The 18,650-nt window shown below is 37.2% G+C and overlaps 2 protein-coding genes across 2 annotated transcripts in view; both read right to left on the bottom strand.

Moving 5' to 3' along the window:
• Positions 1-1,421: 1,421 nt before the first annotated feature.
• Positions 1,422-6,161, bottom strand: LOC139144612 (cadherin EGF LAG seven-pass G-type receptor 1-like). The gene is made up of 7 exons (XM_070715322.1): positions 6,073-6,161; positions 5,693-5,759; positions 5,251-5,336; positions 4,783-4,909; positions 4,170-4,211; positions 2,782-2,982; positions 1,422-1,533 (listed from the first exon to the last, which is right to left on the bottom strand). Exons 2-7 carry the CDS (start codon positions 5,744-5,746, stop codon positions 1,516-1,518), a joined length of 528 nt encoding a protein of 175 aa, XP_070571423.1. The 5' UTR covers positions 5,747-5,759; positions 6,073-6,161; the 3' UTR covers positions 1,422-1,515.
• The window catches only part of LOC139143174 (uncharacterized), a 25,773-nt gene continuing 13,062 nt past the window's right edge, over positions 5,940-18,650 (bottom strand). Inside the window, exons 6-20 of the mRNA XM_070713306.1 lie at positions 18,199-18,444; positions 16,132-16,302; positions 14,166-14,276; positions 13,014-13,108; positions 12,124-12,309; positions 11,765-11,833; positions 11,087-11,207; positions 10,387-10,542; positions 9,718-9,784; positions 9,078-9,219; positions 8,722-8,771; positions 8,238-8,358; positions 7,984-8,081; positions 7,204-7,303; positions 5,940-6,002 (exon numbers count right to left, since the gene is read on the bottom strand). Coding sequence (XP_070569407.1) covers positions 5,940-6,002; positions 7,204-7,303; positions 7,984-8,081; positions 8,238-8,358; positions 8,722-8,771; positions 9,078-9,219; positions 9,718-9,784; positions 10,387-10,542; positions 11,087-11,207; positions 11,765-11,833; positions 12,124-12,309; positions 13,014-13,108; positions 14,166-14,276; positions 16,132-16,302; positions 18,199-18,444 — 1,796 coding nt within the window. The remainder of the gene's footprint in view (positions 6,003-7,203; positions 7,304-7,983; positions 8,082-8,237; positions 8,359-8,721; positions 8,772-9,077; positions 9,220-9,717; positions 9,785-10,386; positions 10,543-11,086; positions 11,208-11,764; positions 11,834-12,123; positions 12,310-13,013; positions 13,109-14,165; positions 14,277-16,131; positions 16,303-18,198; positions 18,445-18,650) is intronic.

Here is an 18,650-nt window from a genome sequence, read left to right as displayed (position 1 = left end):
AGTGCCATAGCAGACATATGGCGCCCTCCTCCCTGTTACTTTGTTGTTTTTTACAGAGGGAAAAAGCCAAGCCACAAGATAGGAATATAACAATTTATGGACTCTGTATCGTTCTAGTCTAGGTATGAAATGAATTATATAATTATCATAATCCCAATAAAAATATGTCCGATTTTAATGACAATTACAGTACAGGGGTATTTGGGGTTAAAACTAAGGCCAAAAAATCGTTTCTGGTCACCGCGCACGTCATTTCAGAACCTGCGCGTCATAACTTTTTTTGAAGGGGGTAGGGGTTACATAGTCATCAGTACAGCTATACTTGATATCCCTGTTTTACATGTCCAAAATATTAAAAAGAAAACGGAAGTATTATGCAGCCAGTGATAAAAGACAATAACTGTTGCATCAATAGTGCCAAACCAGCATTGTTCGGAATAAAGCAAGAAAGGAAAAAAAAGGAAAATTAAAAAAAAGAAAACCGCGTGGTCGCATCACTTTTGCTGAATGTCAAGAACCAGAAACATTTTTTTTGGCCTAACAAAATAATATCCATTTTGATGCCCCATGTTTCCAAGTCACCGATTTTGGTGTCATAAATACCAATTTTTCCAAAAATTCCATTGAAAATAGCTGGAATTGCTACATAATTTCCCTCTCTGTTTTTTTTTAATCGCAGCAAAAATTATGTTTGTTTTCGTGTCAGATGTTTCCATGGCAACCACTCGGGGCTAAAATATCAGTTTCCCCAAATCCCATTCAAAATACCTTGCATTTCCACGAAAATTTCACATTAGGGATATCTTTGGATGATAAAACCACATTCTATACCGCATGTTTCCATGGCAACCATTTGGGACGGAAAATATCATTTTTCCGGAATCCCATTCAAAATACCTTGGACTACTTCGAACGTTTCCAAATAGGGACATCTTCCTATTGAAAGATCCGTCGCACGAGGGGGAAGCCTGGAGAGCGCCCTCGAGCGACGGATCTTTAAGTCTAGGGTTTCTTTGGATGAAAGAACATAATTTGTGCCCCTTCTATAACACATAATTCCATGGTAACCATTTGGTGGCTCAAATATGTTTTTTAAATACCAATGAAAATATCTTTGGTAACTGTAAAAATTGCAGAATTTGGATTTCTTGAGTGCCAATAACATGAATGAAATCAGCATATCTGTCATCAATTCTCATGTCACATGTTTCCATGGCGACCAAAGGTGGGGTGATCATATCAATGTCAAAAATCTAATTGAATCAAGGCTGAAATGCTAAATCAGCCACCTTAAATGTTCTAATTTCCACAACTAACGAAACTGTTGACAATTGGCTTGTAATAATAATAATAATAATAATAATAATAATAATAATATATAATAATAATAATAATAATAATAATAATAATAATAATAATATATAATATCATTTATAATAATAATAGATATTTTTATATGTCAATACTGTCTTCTTCGGTAAAACCTTTACACTTCTCCCTTTCTCATGACTTCGTTTACTTTACTTTCCTTCCCTGTAGACAGTAAACAGAAGAAATCAAGATTAAGTCGAGAGAGTGATCAGCGTCAGACTGACTCCAGTTCTTGAGATGAATATGTGTGTATTGTCTCGATGGCAAAATAGTGCGATTTGATACAATAAAACTCGAGTTATCAAATGAATAGGAGTGGTAGGGAATATAGCAGAGTTGGGTTGCAGGACAAGACGACTAACAACATTTCTGTGCCGCATGAGACTGTGCGTGATTTTTGTGTGGTTTATGTTGTTTCGCAGGGAATCGTATCGGAAAGCAGTACAGATGGTGCATTATTTTTATCCTTTTTATAGTGTGAGACGGCACAAAAACACTCATTGGAATTAAATGTACAGATGCATCATCGTAATGCACGGCGTGACTGACTTGTTTTAAACGGCCTGTAACCCATGCATCGGCTACACCAAATATATAGACACATGTGGTGTGACCCGGGCCCCAGGAAGGGGATAATACTTTTTTGAAATGGGAGGGCTTGGAGTTGTAACGGTAAATGTGGCCGACTGTCGCAGGGTCCTATTGTTAGTGCTATTGTTAGTATTTTGTTTAATTTAATGCAGTGTACTCGTTGATGGACCAAGCATTGCTTCCAAGTGTATTATTAGGATGTTATGAAACAAGGATAATTAAAGCACCAGGAAGACGAATGAAATTGGCTTCATTTAACCCTTCGAGCGCCAAAGTCAATTTTTGTCACCCTTAAAATATACCTAAGTCAATTTTTCTTACATTTTTGCCAAAGTTTTGCAAAATAACTGTGGCCAATGAAATGTTGAGTTCATTTGGTCCAAAATTATCACAAAAATTACAGAAAAGTTCATAAAATTGGTAAAATGTTGCACTAAAATTTTTGTGGGAAAAATATACTGCACTCAAAGGTTAATCTCAAATAAGCCCCTCGCCTAAACGGAAATTTTGAAGTACGAAATTTCACATCTAAATTATTATTTGAAACTCGGTCCAAAACACGATAAACTGTAGTAACTGTTTTGTTGGAATTTTGAACTGCTGACAGATTTGTGACCAACAAGTATTTGTCAAATAAAATTTGGCGTAAATTTACGGTATCTAGTGCGCATGACAGTCAAAATGGAGCAAACCCCCTGTCCTCCAGCCAGTTTCTTTTCTTATGTGCGTTCTGTAATCATCCCGACAAGTTCAGGACACATAGGCTACGGCACACGTCTATTACTAGAATTAGGAACAAGAAGGAACAAGTTTTCTCACCTCATCAAATAGATCGACGATTCTATTCTTTCTGCTGGTAACTTTGGACTGTTCTCGCTGTTTCGCTTTATTTATTTCTGAACGTTCTTCCAGGCTCACCCTTCTAGCATTAAACCGATCGTGTTCAGTCTGCTTGTATTCTTCTAACGCCTCTCTTTCGTCGTCGTCATCTCCAAACCGTACTCGTATTGCGACCAGAACCTTTAAATAATTAGTAGACATGTTCTCAGGATTTCTGTGTAGGTGTACAGTATCGGTTCGGTAACAGCTGAGCAAGCATTACCCGTACTTAAAGTCGTTATCTGGAATATCGTGCTCTATAAAGTAAATGTAGCCCTGAGAGGTCGTCATACCCCACTATAATACGCCACCATAATGTTAATCGCCGCGCATGTCACAATAGTATTTTAACAAGATGAAGCAACACACACAGAAGGCAACAAGCAAAAAGAAGAAGTATAAAATACCTAGACAAACATTATCTAATCAAATCAATAAAAGAAGATATGTCGACGTTACTGACAGGAACTATCTTTGTGACATTGAACGGATGTACACAGAATATCCCAGCTTCGAAGAGTAGGACGATTTACAACCAATATGTCGATGGTTAGGAAGACCCTGCTTTTGAAGGTTCTAAGTGGCCGAAAATTTGTAACAGCAAGTATCCTCGTCCATATTTTCGTTCAGGAATGGTTTGCAATGAAGGTGGTAGCTCGATGGGGCATTTTCAAACAATAAAATACAGAATTTGATAGCAACTATAGATGACTGTGTCCAGACATGTCTGAACAACCATGGTGATGCCAGCTGGAACCAAGTCGTTCCATCGCATTTCACAATGACTGTATGGAAAGCGTCCCCATCTTTCAGACAAAGTGCAGTACCTCCACCACGTGGTGAAGGAACCAAGCATCCTCCTTCATACATGTTTTTAAGGTTATATGCGCCTCGAAGGTGACAGACTTACTTGTACTCAAACTATCTTAAGAAAACCTTTCAACCATTCTCCTTTAAAATCAAAAGTGAAAATCAGGGCACAAATTTTTCACAAGAGAATCGCATTCCCTTGAATTTTACAATATTTACAAATAAATCAAAATGGCAGCCGCCCCTGTGTTAACTCTTGGAGAAAAATAATATTTTCGATTTTCAGAAAAATATAAAGGTAAAACTTTTAAACTCCAAGACATACAAAATGAGCCCATATAAATGGTAGCTCAAAAAACATAATTATAAAAGTTTGAGAGCCACAAAATATCTGTACTTGATGCGCATTCTACTTTTAGGCCATTCTCCATTTGACTGCTGGGGTGAGGTAAGATGGTATGTAAATTAGGTCATGAATGTACTACATGCTAAAAGTAAACAATTGTGTGGACTCTTACCTCAACATTGGTTGCGGATAACATCAGAAAGATCATTGATCCCTGTACATACAGACAAATTTTCAAATCGTGAGTATTTCATGAGGATGTGGACTTTTAATGACTGTTTTGTTTATAAACATAGAATTTCGAATGATATTTTGCTACAGTTAAATGTAATGATTGGAGTCTGATCCTTGACCCACTTGTGGAAAAAAGTCGCTGAACTCATTCCGACTGAAAACCTATATAAACAATAAATTTGTTAGATATAGCTTCATAGACTGTTCCCATATACATTGTTAGGACATAGATTAGTGACTGAGTACAAATTCGCTGGTAAAAGTGTTCTTTTTTTTATGTGCATAGAACCAGCAAATACATAACTTAATGACCCTTCGTTAATTACCAGATGTGCTCGATGTAGTACATTTAATCAAGTATAATTTAATTTTGTCTATTATCCGGTGGCATCAGCAGACATTAATCATACAATATTGAAAGCAAATATGACAAGTACGTTTTCCTCTACAGCTGACATCCGATGTTTTGTAAATGTAATTTGCATATGATATTGAATAAACATGACATTTAATTGCATGCCGCAAATACAGAATAAACAGAAGTTAATTACCAAGGAAAACGAAAAGCCCGCGAAGAGATAGCCGGAAATCAGCCCATTGGTGTTGACAGAGAAAGTTCCGACCAGCCAAGTGAGCGCCGTCACAGGTAAGAGAAGCATTATCGACCGAAGATCTGCCCTGTTATAAGGAAGAGAGACAATAAAATGTATTCTGTTCTCAGTAGAACGATATCACCTAAAGTATATATGAGAAAAAGCTATATCTCTCAAACCAATGAAAATGAAAGCATCAGACGATAGTCGGAAATAAAACTTTGACAAACCAAACATTGCTGAATTTCATTACATAAATAGTTGACATTTATACGCGAAACGTAGGTACCGATGACTGACATCATACACAGTAAGTATCACCGTAGATGCCCGCGGAAGCTGTCACTTAATCATCTGGTTTTGCAAATTTGCAATATACTTAGTCTAGGAAATAAACATATAAAAGGCAATGTAGTACCAGCGTACCAGAAGTGATGCCATTCTTCAAATTCATAATATCTTCGTTCACGGTCAAACTCACGCTTTGTGAGGACAAGCAGTATTACACTCGTCTGTAACGTAAGAAGACAGTGATATTCAAATTATGGAAAGTTAAAAACTGAAATCGTCGTAACCTTTCTAGAAGCAACATGAACTTGTCTTTGTGTTTTGGTTGGGCTGCTTTTAAGGATCAATGTGCAGTGGCGCAGTTGAAGAAAGATCGAAACTTTGAATTTGCATGTCTGACTAAATAATTTCAGAGTAATTATAAGATCACAGTCTATCAAACTATCTCATACTTGTAAGTAGTAGAGGAATGCACTCCGTCAATCAAGCGTCTTGAAGACGACAGGGAATTACCTAAGAGAGTGACGAGTAACATACTGAGAAACATTCAAGAAAAAAGACCATGATTTTAAGCACATACCAGGTTCATTGCCGTCACGATGATGACGCAGGGGATCATGATAAATGGCTCCATGGGAAACCAGCATCTAAGAAAGAAAAAACTGACTGACTTTGACCATTGCATTGTATTTTACTTTCTAAAAATGTTAATATAAGATGATTTTAAGTCGATGACAGCCTGCAATATCCGATGTAACTAGTGGAAAACGTACCAATAGACCTAAATGCAGATTTAGCTAGCCATTGATCACATGATTTTATCTATCTCATCTGCCACTGCAATCGTTGGAACGAGCTAAGTATATTTCCCCTTTGTGACTATGAATATACTGTGACAAAATAATGAGAAACAAACAAATGATTTAAATTACGAGTACTTGCAAAATAATTAGTACATACGTCTGTCTTTTCCTGTAGATTTCTATCCTTATCCAAAGAGATATCAAGGTCAAAGACAACGGTACGATCCATCCATTCACGCCATACAGAACCCTACGATGAGAAATATATTATGCATATTGATGTGGATACGTAAAAATTGTGCTAGTTATGCAGACCAAATCTGATGTGATATAATTCCGACGTTTAAACATATCTTGTGCTTTTTATTGTCATAGGAAATCGATGTAGTGTTATAGTATCTCAGGCGGTCTTTTTTCTAATGAATGTTTAAATTCAGAATTCCGTAAAATAAATGAGTTGTGAGGTTCAAGTCATGCATCAGAAATGGGTCAACTCTTTCAAACAATTTCAGGTAATTTTGGATGAAGCAAAACATGAAAATGAAAGATTTTCCAACGTAATTTGGATCCGATGACTTCTGAGGTTATCAATCATGAGCAATTGATAGAGTAGATTAATTTGAATTTTCTGTCCATTTGTGAAATGATGAATGAGTCATTAAAATACATCATCTGCACAATCATTATTTTGTTTACATTTGAGGGCGCTAGTTACGACAGCGAACATCAAAGCATTATAAGGTCAAAATTCAACAATAGACGGTATGCTGTCAAGGAGACGGGGGTAATCACAGATTGTTCCGCACCTTCCGTACTTGCTAGTATGAATGTAGCGAGCCAGTCGTCTGTAGGCTTCGATTGACAAATTCAACGTCCAAGCCGAGGTGCTGAGAAAGGCAAACTGAATCACAGCTGTAGCGATATTATTGATCTGTATAAATTTAAAGGAAAGAAATGCTGAAGGAAATACGTAAGGAAGGGGAGGAGTAAAAGATAACGCTTTAATTTGATTGTACTATTGCAAAAAACACCTTTCCTTTCAAGATATAAATATATATATATATATATATATATATATATATATATATATATATAATATTATTACTATTCATACTGGTTATAAGAGTATAAATTGCGTAAATATAACCACCTTGTTATATATTAAGCGATATAAGATTTTTATGTTTCTTGGGGGACAACATGGTAACATTAATTTCGCTATTACAGTGCCCGTGGTTTAAGCTGATGGAACCGGCTCCAAGAGTGTATTGAATTATGTTTAACTTACCATGGTATTATGTGTTATTCCTCCAAGGAACACGAAGAAAGGCATCGCTAGAAAGGATATACAGTAATGCCGAATCAAATAGTACTGCTCCGTGTCCAAGCTGTGATGAGAATGTATAAGTCATGGAGAGAGGATTTCAACGCACGAGTATGACGTGACAATTTACATCACGCACATTTGTACGAATGAGAGAATTAAATTTGAAAGGGCGATATGCTATTAATGCAGTTACCGGTCTATTGTATATCATTAAATCGTGCAAGTGTTTTTATCATTTAAAATCAATTTTCCAGTAAGTCTATTGTAAACGTTTCGTTATTGACTTGTACCATAGACAGTAGAGGGGGGCTACTGTCTACTTGTCCATATGCCTTGTCACATACTTGACTACGTTGCTATTTACTGCTTTCTTGGCTTTCAACTGAAAGATGACTTTAACACGATTGGAACTAATTTGGGATAATTGGATGGTGAAGTAATGTCTTTAAAATCTGCAAATGTAGGCTCATCAGAATTTCTTTGAACGTTACTTGTTTTTATGAGTAATTTGTAATATCGAGACATTCAGCTTTAGGGCACCTAACATTTTTGAGAAATTTGAAATTTTAGAAGATCCAATTATTCCGAATTAGTTCTAATCGTGATCTTTGTAAATAAACAAATAAGTAAGTAAAATTGAATAAATTAAATAATTTATTGTTAACGTGTAATACAAAAAACAACAAAATAAATGAAAAGATAAATAAGTAGATAAATATTTAAATAAATAAATGTACTTACCCTGATAGAATAATGAGTACAGAAGTAATTGTAACCAGTAGGAAGGATAACCCATTAGCGAGTGTGATCATGCCATCTCTCGCCATCACGATGAATGCCTGTACAGAAAGATACAACGAGTTAGTCAAGAGGATGAACTTCAGATAGTTTACATCGAAATGGCCATGGACTCAAATACCTTCTTTTGACTGTACATCACACGTTGCCAATTAAGAGCTGAAGGAGGTTTAATTTCAATGAGAAGCAATACAAACCTGTGGTTTGTCAGTCATCGTCATGACCAATGCTGCAATGGTTGGTTCGGAACACCTGCACACTGTGTAGTCTTTGGTGGACTTTGATTTGATAAAGACGCATTCTTTTGTTTTCCAGACCCTTATGATAAATAAATGAATGAATGAATAAATAAATAAATAAATAAATAAATAAATAAATAAATAAATAAATAAATAAATAAATAAATAAACATTTTTTTCTGGAGTACATACATACATACATACATACATACATACATACATACATACATACATACATACATACATACATACATACATACATACATACAGACAGACAGACAGACAGACAGACAGACAGACAGACAGAGACACACACATACGCACATCTATACATACGTACGTAACGACAGACAGACAGAGAGACAGACAGACAGATCGATAGACATGCATTTCAGTTTCACAAAGAAAAAGCATATACGCCCAGTAATTTAATCGGACTAACCTTGAGGGATCATTGAAGTTCATCGTTACGCATTTCGGATTATATGCAACCTGAAAATCAAACATGACAGTATCTAATCATTAAGTTAATGTTACATGAAAGTTGATTTATTCCGTTATCCGTGCAATGTTACACTGTTAACATGCAGCCACAAGGTATTCTGATAGTTATTGCAGAAGTTATAAATGTTGTTGTATTTGTTTATACAGAGTTTCTACAGATTGTATCGTTCAAATGATTGTTTCTTAGGCAAGCTAACATATCATAACATGCAAATGTGTTGAAAGCGAAGAACAAATTTCAATATTAATCAGACGCGACAAGCTTAACAACAGCGCCGTTTCCATGGAACTCACTTTGTTGTGTGGAATCTTCAGGAGCAATGACTCTCGTTCCCGATATACGTCACTTCCGTTGTAAGCTCGAATGGTCACAACTGGGCTATTGACTGCAAGTGTCTTCTTGGTGTTCGATTCGCTACTCTGACCCTTCGACGAACTACAAATGAGGAAAGTCCATTGGTTCTTGTTAAACCAATTCTGGAAATTTCTTCTGTTTTTGTGTATCTCTCTCGTTGAGTAGATTTTTATACAATCCTGCTGAAGTGGATGATTTAAGTAATTTGCAGGGCAAATAGTTGCTCGATTATCAATACAGCCATGAGAAAATGCAAAGAAATCCACTCCTGTCCAGAAAGGGTGTATGTAAGTGAAATGCTTGCACGACGAAAAGAAACTCGTGGCGTTCAGGGAGAGTGGGCTTTTACCGTGCCCTCTTTCGCAAAAGAAAATTGAAATGTTCACAAATTTCGTCGTAATTTCACACTTCCAAATATTCCTACACAGATGGGGTGAGAAGAGGGGGTTAATGTTTGGATGGGTTTCGTTTGCCGTGCACGTACAGACGGCATCTAAAATAACAGGTTGTGATCCATTATTCCATGCATTATTTGTTTTCGTTTGACAAGGAATGATGAACTTAATCAAGAAAACTAACCTTTTCGAATTCACCGGCAGAACATTGGCAGAGTTATGATAAACATATGCAATGAAGACTGAAGTATCTGCAGACAATAAACATAAAGTTAGGGTAAGCTTGCACGCTTCCATTACATATAAACTTCCAGCCAATTAAAAGATACATAATAGGTACCGTGCCAAAAACGTGCAGCGAATTCAAAGAGTTTTACAATGCTTTAAAATTTCAGCTTCTTAAGAGAGAGGCTGTACCGACTTTTGTAAAATCTAAGAAATAAAGTAGTAGTAGGCACACAAATTGCAAAATGGCGTGGTCGCTCGTATGCTTCCCATCTGCCAGTGATAAGGATTATATTCTAATAAGTTTGGAACTTATCCGTCGGAAAGCGTTTCAGCGAAATAACGACTGATTCGCCGATAAAATGTCTGATGATCGATCAATGTAAAGCTGAGAAACGAAATTACCTTGATTTGCATGTTCCAAACGTAATGTAACAGATATTACATGGTAACGGACTCGGATTTTTTGTGAATTACGAAGAGTGTTCCTACATAACGATGAACATTCATGTATAGTGGGAAGCAGTTCATACCACTTTTAACAATAACAAAAAAATTGTCGGAATAACACTCGTTGTAGCTTGTCAACTCCGATATTGGCGGAGATAAAAATCAAAGACAACATTACCTGAGGCTCTTCTATGTGTACCAGATTCCAACGTTAACTCTGTGACCAAGTCATCAGTTAGGTCGCCAATTTCGTTGTTATGCACCCTCTTCTCATCGTGTAAAGCCAACGCATCCATATTCATATCAGCTTTATTTGGCTTGTACGCCCTGTATTCTGTTGGAACGACAGAGATACAATCATTAGTAAGCTCAGTCAACATACAAGAATGGCAAGTATTGTTCACCGCATTCATTTTATCGACCTTCAAATGATCATATACGTAATTAAAAAGACATTTAAAACACATTTGAATGTCCTATCTGGACGGTTATGAGGGTATTGGCAACTACTTGTATGACTGCGACTCTTGTGCAATCATGTTTTCCGAAGGAATTCTAAAATCTTGTAAAATCATGCAAAACATTGTATAAAATCATAGATATAGGGACGTTTTATAACACAGGCTGCAATTGGCGTATTTCCTGCATGTCTGTGATTTGTGTGTGATTATGTTTTCCGTAAAGAATGATAAAATCATACACAACATTGTACCAGCGATAGTATCTTGTTAATTTGGCTATTAAAATCCTAGTGAGCCTCTATTATATATCTTTGTCTGCAAAATTGAAAGTTCATATATGTTATAAGTAAATTTCAAGCTAAAGATACTAAAATTGATTGAAAATGAATAGCATAACTTTGCAATTGCAACATTTACCTATATTTTCATATTTCAGATGTACATCTATATCTTCTATCTGCATCAAGTCATTCACGTTGTCACTGAATACCTGGAGAGCCTTGAAAACTCTGACGGATCCTTCCTGCACACCTATCTCCTGAAAATAAAATATCAAAGATCAAACATTTTCCAGAGAAACTGCAGTTGCATAGTGCATCTTTTCCTTCTGTAAGTACTCCAAAACTCTGATGTATTAGAGCAGTCCTTTCATTTTCCAAATTTCCCTCTGGTACTATTTGTGTTTATGAAGGTAGGTAACCGAAGTTTGGCCTTAAAAAGTTCAAAACGTTTTACAAAACTGTGTCTGCAAGTTTATTTGCTCTTAACTTGTTCTTGCAGAATTGAATGATGCTTAATTACCCCTTACATTACTGCACTCTAATGGTATGGGGGCATCTGAAAAGTGTACAAGACATTCTCTGATAATTTAAAAGGCAAGGTGTCTCGTTTACCCGGCGTGCATAAGCGTGGAGAAGAAAAGGAAGACTCCATTATTTAAAATGTATCATTTAAATTCCTCAATTCTCAAATTGAAAAATTCATATCCGCCATCAACTTGCTTCCTGCGTCAAAATATTTATTGCGCTTTCTTAAGTTTTGCATCATTTTCTGCATAAATATATCTTTTATTGCAATCTTTGTATGATAACTTACCTTATGAATATTCTGCCAATATCGGGCTTTATTGGGTGCTAATAAATGGTTCGCTACCTTAACATACCCCTGCAACATAAAAAAAACGAGAATCAGTTAGGTTAGTTGAATCACATTTGGATACTCTTAAAGCACAATATGCACCTTTTCTGACGAAATGACCTTTGCCTACCCAACCGCAGGGAAATTAAACATGTCCATGTCCGATATTCCAACCATTCACCATACTAACAATGTTGCAACCTGTCAAGGATGTAAACGTACTGCGCACGTCTCTGCCGGCACAGGTCACTTAGTAACTGCAACCGATGCCTGTGAGAACACACTAAAGAATCAATGAAAAGGGCAATCAGACTTACCTCAATATACTGCAATTTAGTTTTTATCGAGTCCGTCGATGACAATGGATCAGCCGCGTCTATTTGTTGGAGAATATCGACGACGATTGGGAGGTCACCGCCGATCGTGACATTCTGGGTTGAGAGGAATGCTTCAGTAGTATTGATCAACCTGATAGCTTCAGCTGTTGATGTGATGTTCGGAGCCTGTTAATTGAAGCGTGATAAAGGTAGGTGAAATCCATGAAATGTTACCTTCCACAGAAGGCTGATGATGTTGAAAACGACAAAAAACATTTTCTGATATTTCGTTTTATATTTCTTGATATGAAAAGTTTGCATTGTTTGACTTCTTGAAACATGCTGAAATACTGGTCAACTGTGTACAACTTCTACTCTGATTTCAGAAAGGATTAAAACATTCATTGAAACATTTCAGGGCCTGTACCGCCAAATCGAGATGAGTGCACAAGTCTTGCCATGCACACTGTTACACAGCTTCGTTCTCCTGTAAGCACTTGTGTTGAGACTTTGATTGGCGATACCTTTCATACAGGGAAGGAAAATAGCTTTGACTTATGTCGCGGCAATATTTATTTTCTGTAGGAAACAAACTTGGAATGCAAGTTGTTCATTTTGTCTAGAGGTTACGTACAAAATAATCTATTTTCACTCAGCAAAATGGGGCTATTTTTGATAGTTTATAAGTTATGCACTGACATCATTTTGAACACTGATAGACTTTATGCGAGTATTCATGTATCCTTGATATCATGAAAAGGTCAAAGAAGAGCGACTTTGTCCCTCAAAACGCATCTCTCTTCATATCAAAATGGTTTTCATTACGTAAATACTTCAAAGCTGAACTTGGATGTCGTTCATAGACTTTAATATTTTTGTCGTTTACTCACCGCGTGTATGACCTCGGCAAGTATTTCGGACTGGCAGAATGCCGAGTCAGTTGGTGCCCAATGTCCTAAACTGTCACATCTTCGATGGATGAGACCTATTTGTACAAATATATTACATATACACATCATAAATTGTTTACGTCACAATTAAAAGTAACACTTCAAAAATCTGGTGGACTTTCTTAGCTTTGTAAATAATGTAGACCACCCAGGATAATGCAGTTGTCATGTTTTTGTTCCAACTTAGAACTGCAGTCAGGTCCCAGCAGCGAGAACTCCGAAGGTAGAGGCGCTTTAGAAAATTTACACCTGTGCCAAAACTTGCCAAATGTTGTCATTTACAGTCATTTTCGTAAAAAAGCAAAAACCAAACGTACATAATAAAGTACGATAGTTTAACATACGGGAGACTTACGCTAGTCTATGAGAAAATGTGGAATGCACTGCCACAATTGAATAAATATGACAAATGCGCATTGATATTGGCCATATCGTTCACCCTTTTTAGGTCTCAAAGAGCATAACAAATATTTTCACCTCGATATAAATGTTTTGTTAAACAAGTTATGCATCTCATTTTTCTGACGTAAATGCATCTCAACAATTACAGTGACTGTCGGGCGTAAAAACTGTCTGTGGCACAAAATTCTATTTCTTAAAAGATTTTTTATTTCTTCTACTCATGTCAGCATCAAATCAAATGTTTACATACAACACAAATAAATGATAACCTTGAAGTTTACCAAACAATATAACTTTACAATGAAATCATTCAAATGACCCGACCTCTTAGCGCTGAATTCGATATGGCAATATTCATGCGCATTTGTCATGCTGATTCACTATTGTAGTGGCTTGCTTGGATTGACAGCAGTACATTCCACACTCCTACCAACGGCACTAACACTGCCGCAAAAACCTGCCAGAATGTGATCATTTATGCATGATGGAGACGGAGCGAATGCGAATGCGACGATTTTAGCAGAAGCTTACAGCAGAGTTTATTCTTATAACTCTGAACGTTGTGTTTTTATTATGCATTGTAATAAGATCCCATGCTACATGTATAGAACACTCTCTTTTTGAATTAGTACTTAACTAAGGTTTGGTTACATGAAGTTACTTTTGAAAAATCTTTGGATACCGACATACCTCTTGTGCCTTTTGGACACCGTTGCCAATCAGTGGTACAAGCCACCTTCGTTTTAGGCCACGAAATACCAAACTCATCAGTGTCTTCTGGACAGAACGAATCATACTTTCCTGCATTCGCAAATAGTACAAAACACTCATGGTTCTTATACTATATCACTAACCAGTGACATAGCAGGAGCTTAACTCCATGGAGTCCTCACATCATTCTTTGTCCTAAAATTTTCCGATCTTAAAATACTAATGATTTATCGATGCCTTTCCTGAGAAGAGTTTCGAAGAATGCAACCGCCAACTAAAATCGTGTTTTATAGTCATTTACATTGAACGTAGCCTAGTACCGGTTACAAAAACTGTCAGTCCATCAAAACTAAGAGACACCTATCAATCAAATCGTAAGGCTAAATGCACGATATTCGTTTATGCAGAGTGAGCAATGATCTTTCAAGGAAATTGTATAAACACAGTATAAATGCAGAATTCCCTTTACAAGAATGCTTACCTAGTGTGCAAGACGATTCCTCATTTGATTTCTTTTGAATGTTTGGTTGGCATCTTCCGTTTACTCTTTCGTACATATGTATACACAGACAGTTATAGCTTCCAATGCTATTCATACAGTATTCTGTGCCATTTATGACGTCACAGTCATGTTTGTTCTCAAGACATTCATCGATATCTGGAAAAAACACACCTTGTGATTGATCTAGCCAGGAAAGAAATAATTATTGAAGTTGCATGTCCTCTATACTTTGTTAAAAGAGCTTAGGGTTCCAAGGAAAGTAATTGACCGTTTTCATCTAACAATTCTTTGGTGGTTAATAAGCTAAAAAACTCCATAAATTATATACTTTCGGAAAGCCTAGATATAGGGAAACATTTTGGTTACCAAAGTGTCACCACTGTTTACATAACTATCACGTGAAAGGTAATGTGTATGTTTTGTCTCAATACTTCAAAATATCTGACTCAAACTTGCTGGAATGCAAGCTGTCACAACGCTCTTTAAAAGTGTGTCTCAGATTTTTTATATCTTACTTAGTTTCTTGGAGCACAATATTAAAGAAATCAACTAGGGTTAAATTCATCACTCTGGAAGATTTTCTGGTATAAAAATTGTTTTAAAAGTTTTAAAAAATTCTGAGTCACACTTTGGCTTGCACTCACAGCTTGCACTCACACAAATTTCAGCTACATATCTCAAACATAGGGAAAACCGATTTTGAAGGGTAAGCAAATTACCTTTCACGTGATAGTTATGTAAACAATTGTGACACTATGATAATCAAACTGTTCCCCTATATCTAGGCTGTCCGAAAATGTATAATTTACGGGGTTCTGAGCTTATTAACCACTAGAGAATTGTTAGATTAAAAAGGTCAATGACTTGTGTTGGAACCTTAAGCTGTATCTTTGGTAATGATTGCATTCTTTGTTTAACCTTTTTTATTTTGTCCCTGAACTCGGTTGAAATGAAAAGAATTAGCATTGATAATGGAACGCCCCGTGAAAAATAAGCAATTCATTTAAAAATTGGCAAATGTTTTCTAGTCCTGGCCGAAATTCAGTCGTCAACAGTAACATGTAACAAAGCACACGTACCAGCGGTGTTCACAAATACTTGGCAATTCGAAATGATTTAGGAAAATGTTGGTAGAATAATATTTTACAGCCAGAGCGAAAAACTTAAAAATAAATAACAAAGTTACAGCTAATGTTGCCTAAGAAGCTTTGATACAACTGCGAATAGAAGTCGAAACAATGTCGGGCAACATACAAGAAACGACAAAGAAACTGAGAGGCTCAAAAGCGATGCGAAGGCATTTGCAGATGGGCACGGAGACAGATAGAAAGACAAACACACAGTAAACTGATAAGAATCAGGACATGGAAGGTAGATGGCTGAACTGTAATGAAAAACTTCAAACGGGAAAAAACGATCAGATTCTAGAATTAAATAACCTACCGATGCAACTTGGCATCTCTCCACTTAATTCCCCATCATTGCACCGTATCGGTTGATTTTGGTCAGGTTTCCATCCAGGCCTACAATTGATTTCTACGACGTCTCCGTGACGAATATTCCCTCTCCAAACAGAGTTGAAGTGACGGAGCTGCACTGAACATTGTTCTAGTCCTAGAAACGAAGGTGAAAAAGCCGAGTGAGAGACCTGCTAGTGAAATATTCTTCTGAGAGCGTTGAGAATTCGAAGGTACTTAAACGCAGTTTTATTAATGTAGGAATGGATCTTTTTCAGGTCGAAATACAAACTCAGCGTAAACTGTGGACAACTTCACAATCCCCAGTCTGTGGGCATATAATACATTGAAATCTCGACCAAATACGAATTCAAAAAGTACGGCATCAAGTCACCTAGCGAAGACATCACAGCCAAGACCGCTCGGCCATTAACCCTCTCCCTAATATCAAAACAGAGTCAACTGAAGGAGTGACCTTCTGCAGACTGTCGTGTTAGTGGTTCGGCGATCGCAAAATTGAAGCAATGAATATACATGTACTTTGGCAGACTGCCATGTAGATCGTGGGTTGGATTCTTGGCCAGCCGGTGACTGCTGCGCACGCCCGAGAAAAGCCAAGCGACTACGGGAAATGCGAAAATGTGGCAATAATTCTCAGACACCGACGAATACAATACATGTCTTGGACAGTGCGTGCATGAGAGCTAAGTTTTGATTCGCTTAAATATATCCTTTAATCTGAGTTAAAGAACTTGACGCAACATCATCGAAGGTAGCATCGAGGACACCTTTAAGGTCAGGGGTACCTTAGAGATCTTAGAGATCTTAATAGACACTTTGTGACTACATTATAGCATAGACCCGTGTAGGTGGTGATTTAACCGTTGCACAGATATACTCTGTTTTACTTAAGCAATATATATATATATTATTGCCTGAATACATGGTTTTATGTGCCCGAGAGCAGGTGACAATTTGCCCGACACCAGGAGGGCAAATTGTCTTCTGCAGCGAGGGCACATAAACCCATGTATTCAGGCAATAATATTTTTATTACATGCCTCTTCACAGTTGATGCTATAAATATGACATTCAGATTAGGGCATTCTCAAGCAATTTTACCATTATCGACCAGCATCAAATGGATTTTAACGAAAGTCAAAATAGCGGTGCGGGCATAGATATTTTACATCTAGCGTAAAGCGTGTACCTTGACGTCGAAAACGTCGAACAGCTTCACTGGACCGGGTAACCATAGAAACCGGTCAGTACATCGTTCACCGGCCCGCTAACTCCCCGGATGTTCCTATTCAAATCAACGCACAATTTTGCACTCACATCGACGCATGTAATAAAAGCACACCCAGCGACGGTATACCACGAGATTTTGACCAGTTCACGACATATACTGCACGAGCAATAGCGAGTGCATATGAAGTGAACTGTCAAAACCGAGTGGTATACCATCGCTGGGTGTGATTTATTGCTATTATATCATAACAGTATATTGAAATTCAGGCATGGAACGTCAAAAAAGGATTTTTGTTCTAGCCGCAGCTCGTACGCATGCCAGCCGTGATATATCGCGAATATACCAAGGTTCTTTTCACGTCTCGATCAATCAGATTGCTGTATTTGCGCCACCAATATACTTGTATAATGTAATTTTCAATAATGTACCAAGGGAGGAAGCGTCCTAACTTTCCACATCATGCCTCGGCCGCCTTACCTATATTTGGATGAACATGTCCAAGTCCGGATCTACCGTGATCAACTACGTCATTTATGGTTTACTGTAACGCCCTTTCAGTACAAGATAGAGCCTTTGTGACTCCGATTGGTAATTGGCTGACCGTACTGCCGAAGGGCCTTGCTAAAGTCGAAACTCAGTCGCAATTTTCACAAACACGATACGACAGTTACTGTAAGGTCGGCCTATACAACAATATGAACGTGGCCAACAATGAGGTTTGAAACGGGTCGTGAAAGAATTTCACTGGAAACAATGCTTATTCCACTTACTATGTTCTAGAGTTCAAAATAATTTCCTTACCTCGAACGGTAACGTTGAACGAACACGTGGCTTGATTTCCCGAAGGATCTGTGAAGTTATACGTCACTTCCGATGTACCTCTAGAGAAACAGTCGCCCGGTTTCGCACTCGCATCGTACATAACCTTTCCAGAGTTGTCGAAAGCTGCAGGGTGCTCCCAAGAGACGTTGGCACAAGGAAATGCTCTTCCATGGACATTCACCACTTTGTCGCAGCAGGGTGTCGAAATTACAGGGCTCTCCGTATCTGTATGATGGGAATAATATAGGTGGGAAAAATAATAAGGGACTTTATAATCGAGCGGATTGCCTTTTATTCGCGTCATGTGTTTACCTAGAGACACACATACATCGTACCGGACTTCATATCACACGCATCATGATATGGTTGCAAAAAGTAATTACTGAATAATTAGTGGATATAATTACAGATATATTATAGTATAGTGTTGG

The sequence above is a fragment of the Ptychodera flava genome, chromosome 11 (assembly GCF_041260155.1).
Source record: "Ptychodera flava strain L36383 chromosome 11, AS_Pfla_20210202, whole genome shotgun sequence".
In the NCBI taxonomy this organism is placed as follows: Eukaryota; Metazoa; Hemichordata; class Enteropneusta; family Ptychoderidae; genus Ptychodera; species Ptychodera flava.
The sequence above is the reverse complement of the archived record's forward strand: the minus strand, read 5'-3'. Positions and strand labels throughout refer to the sequence as shown.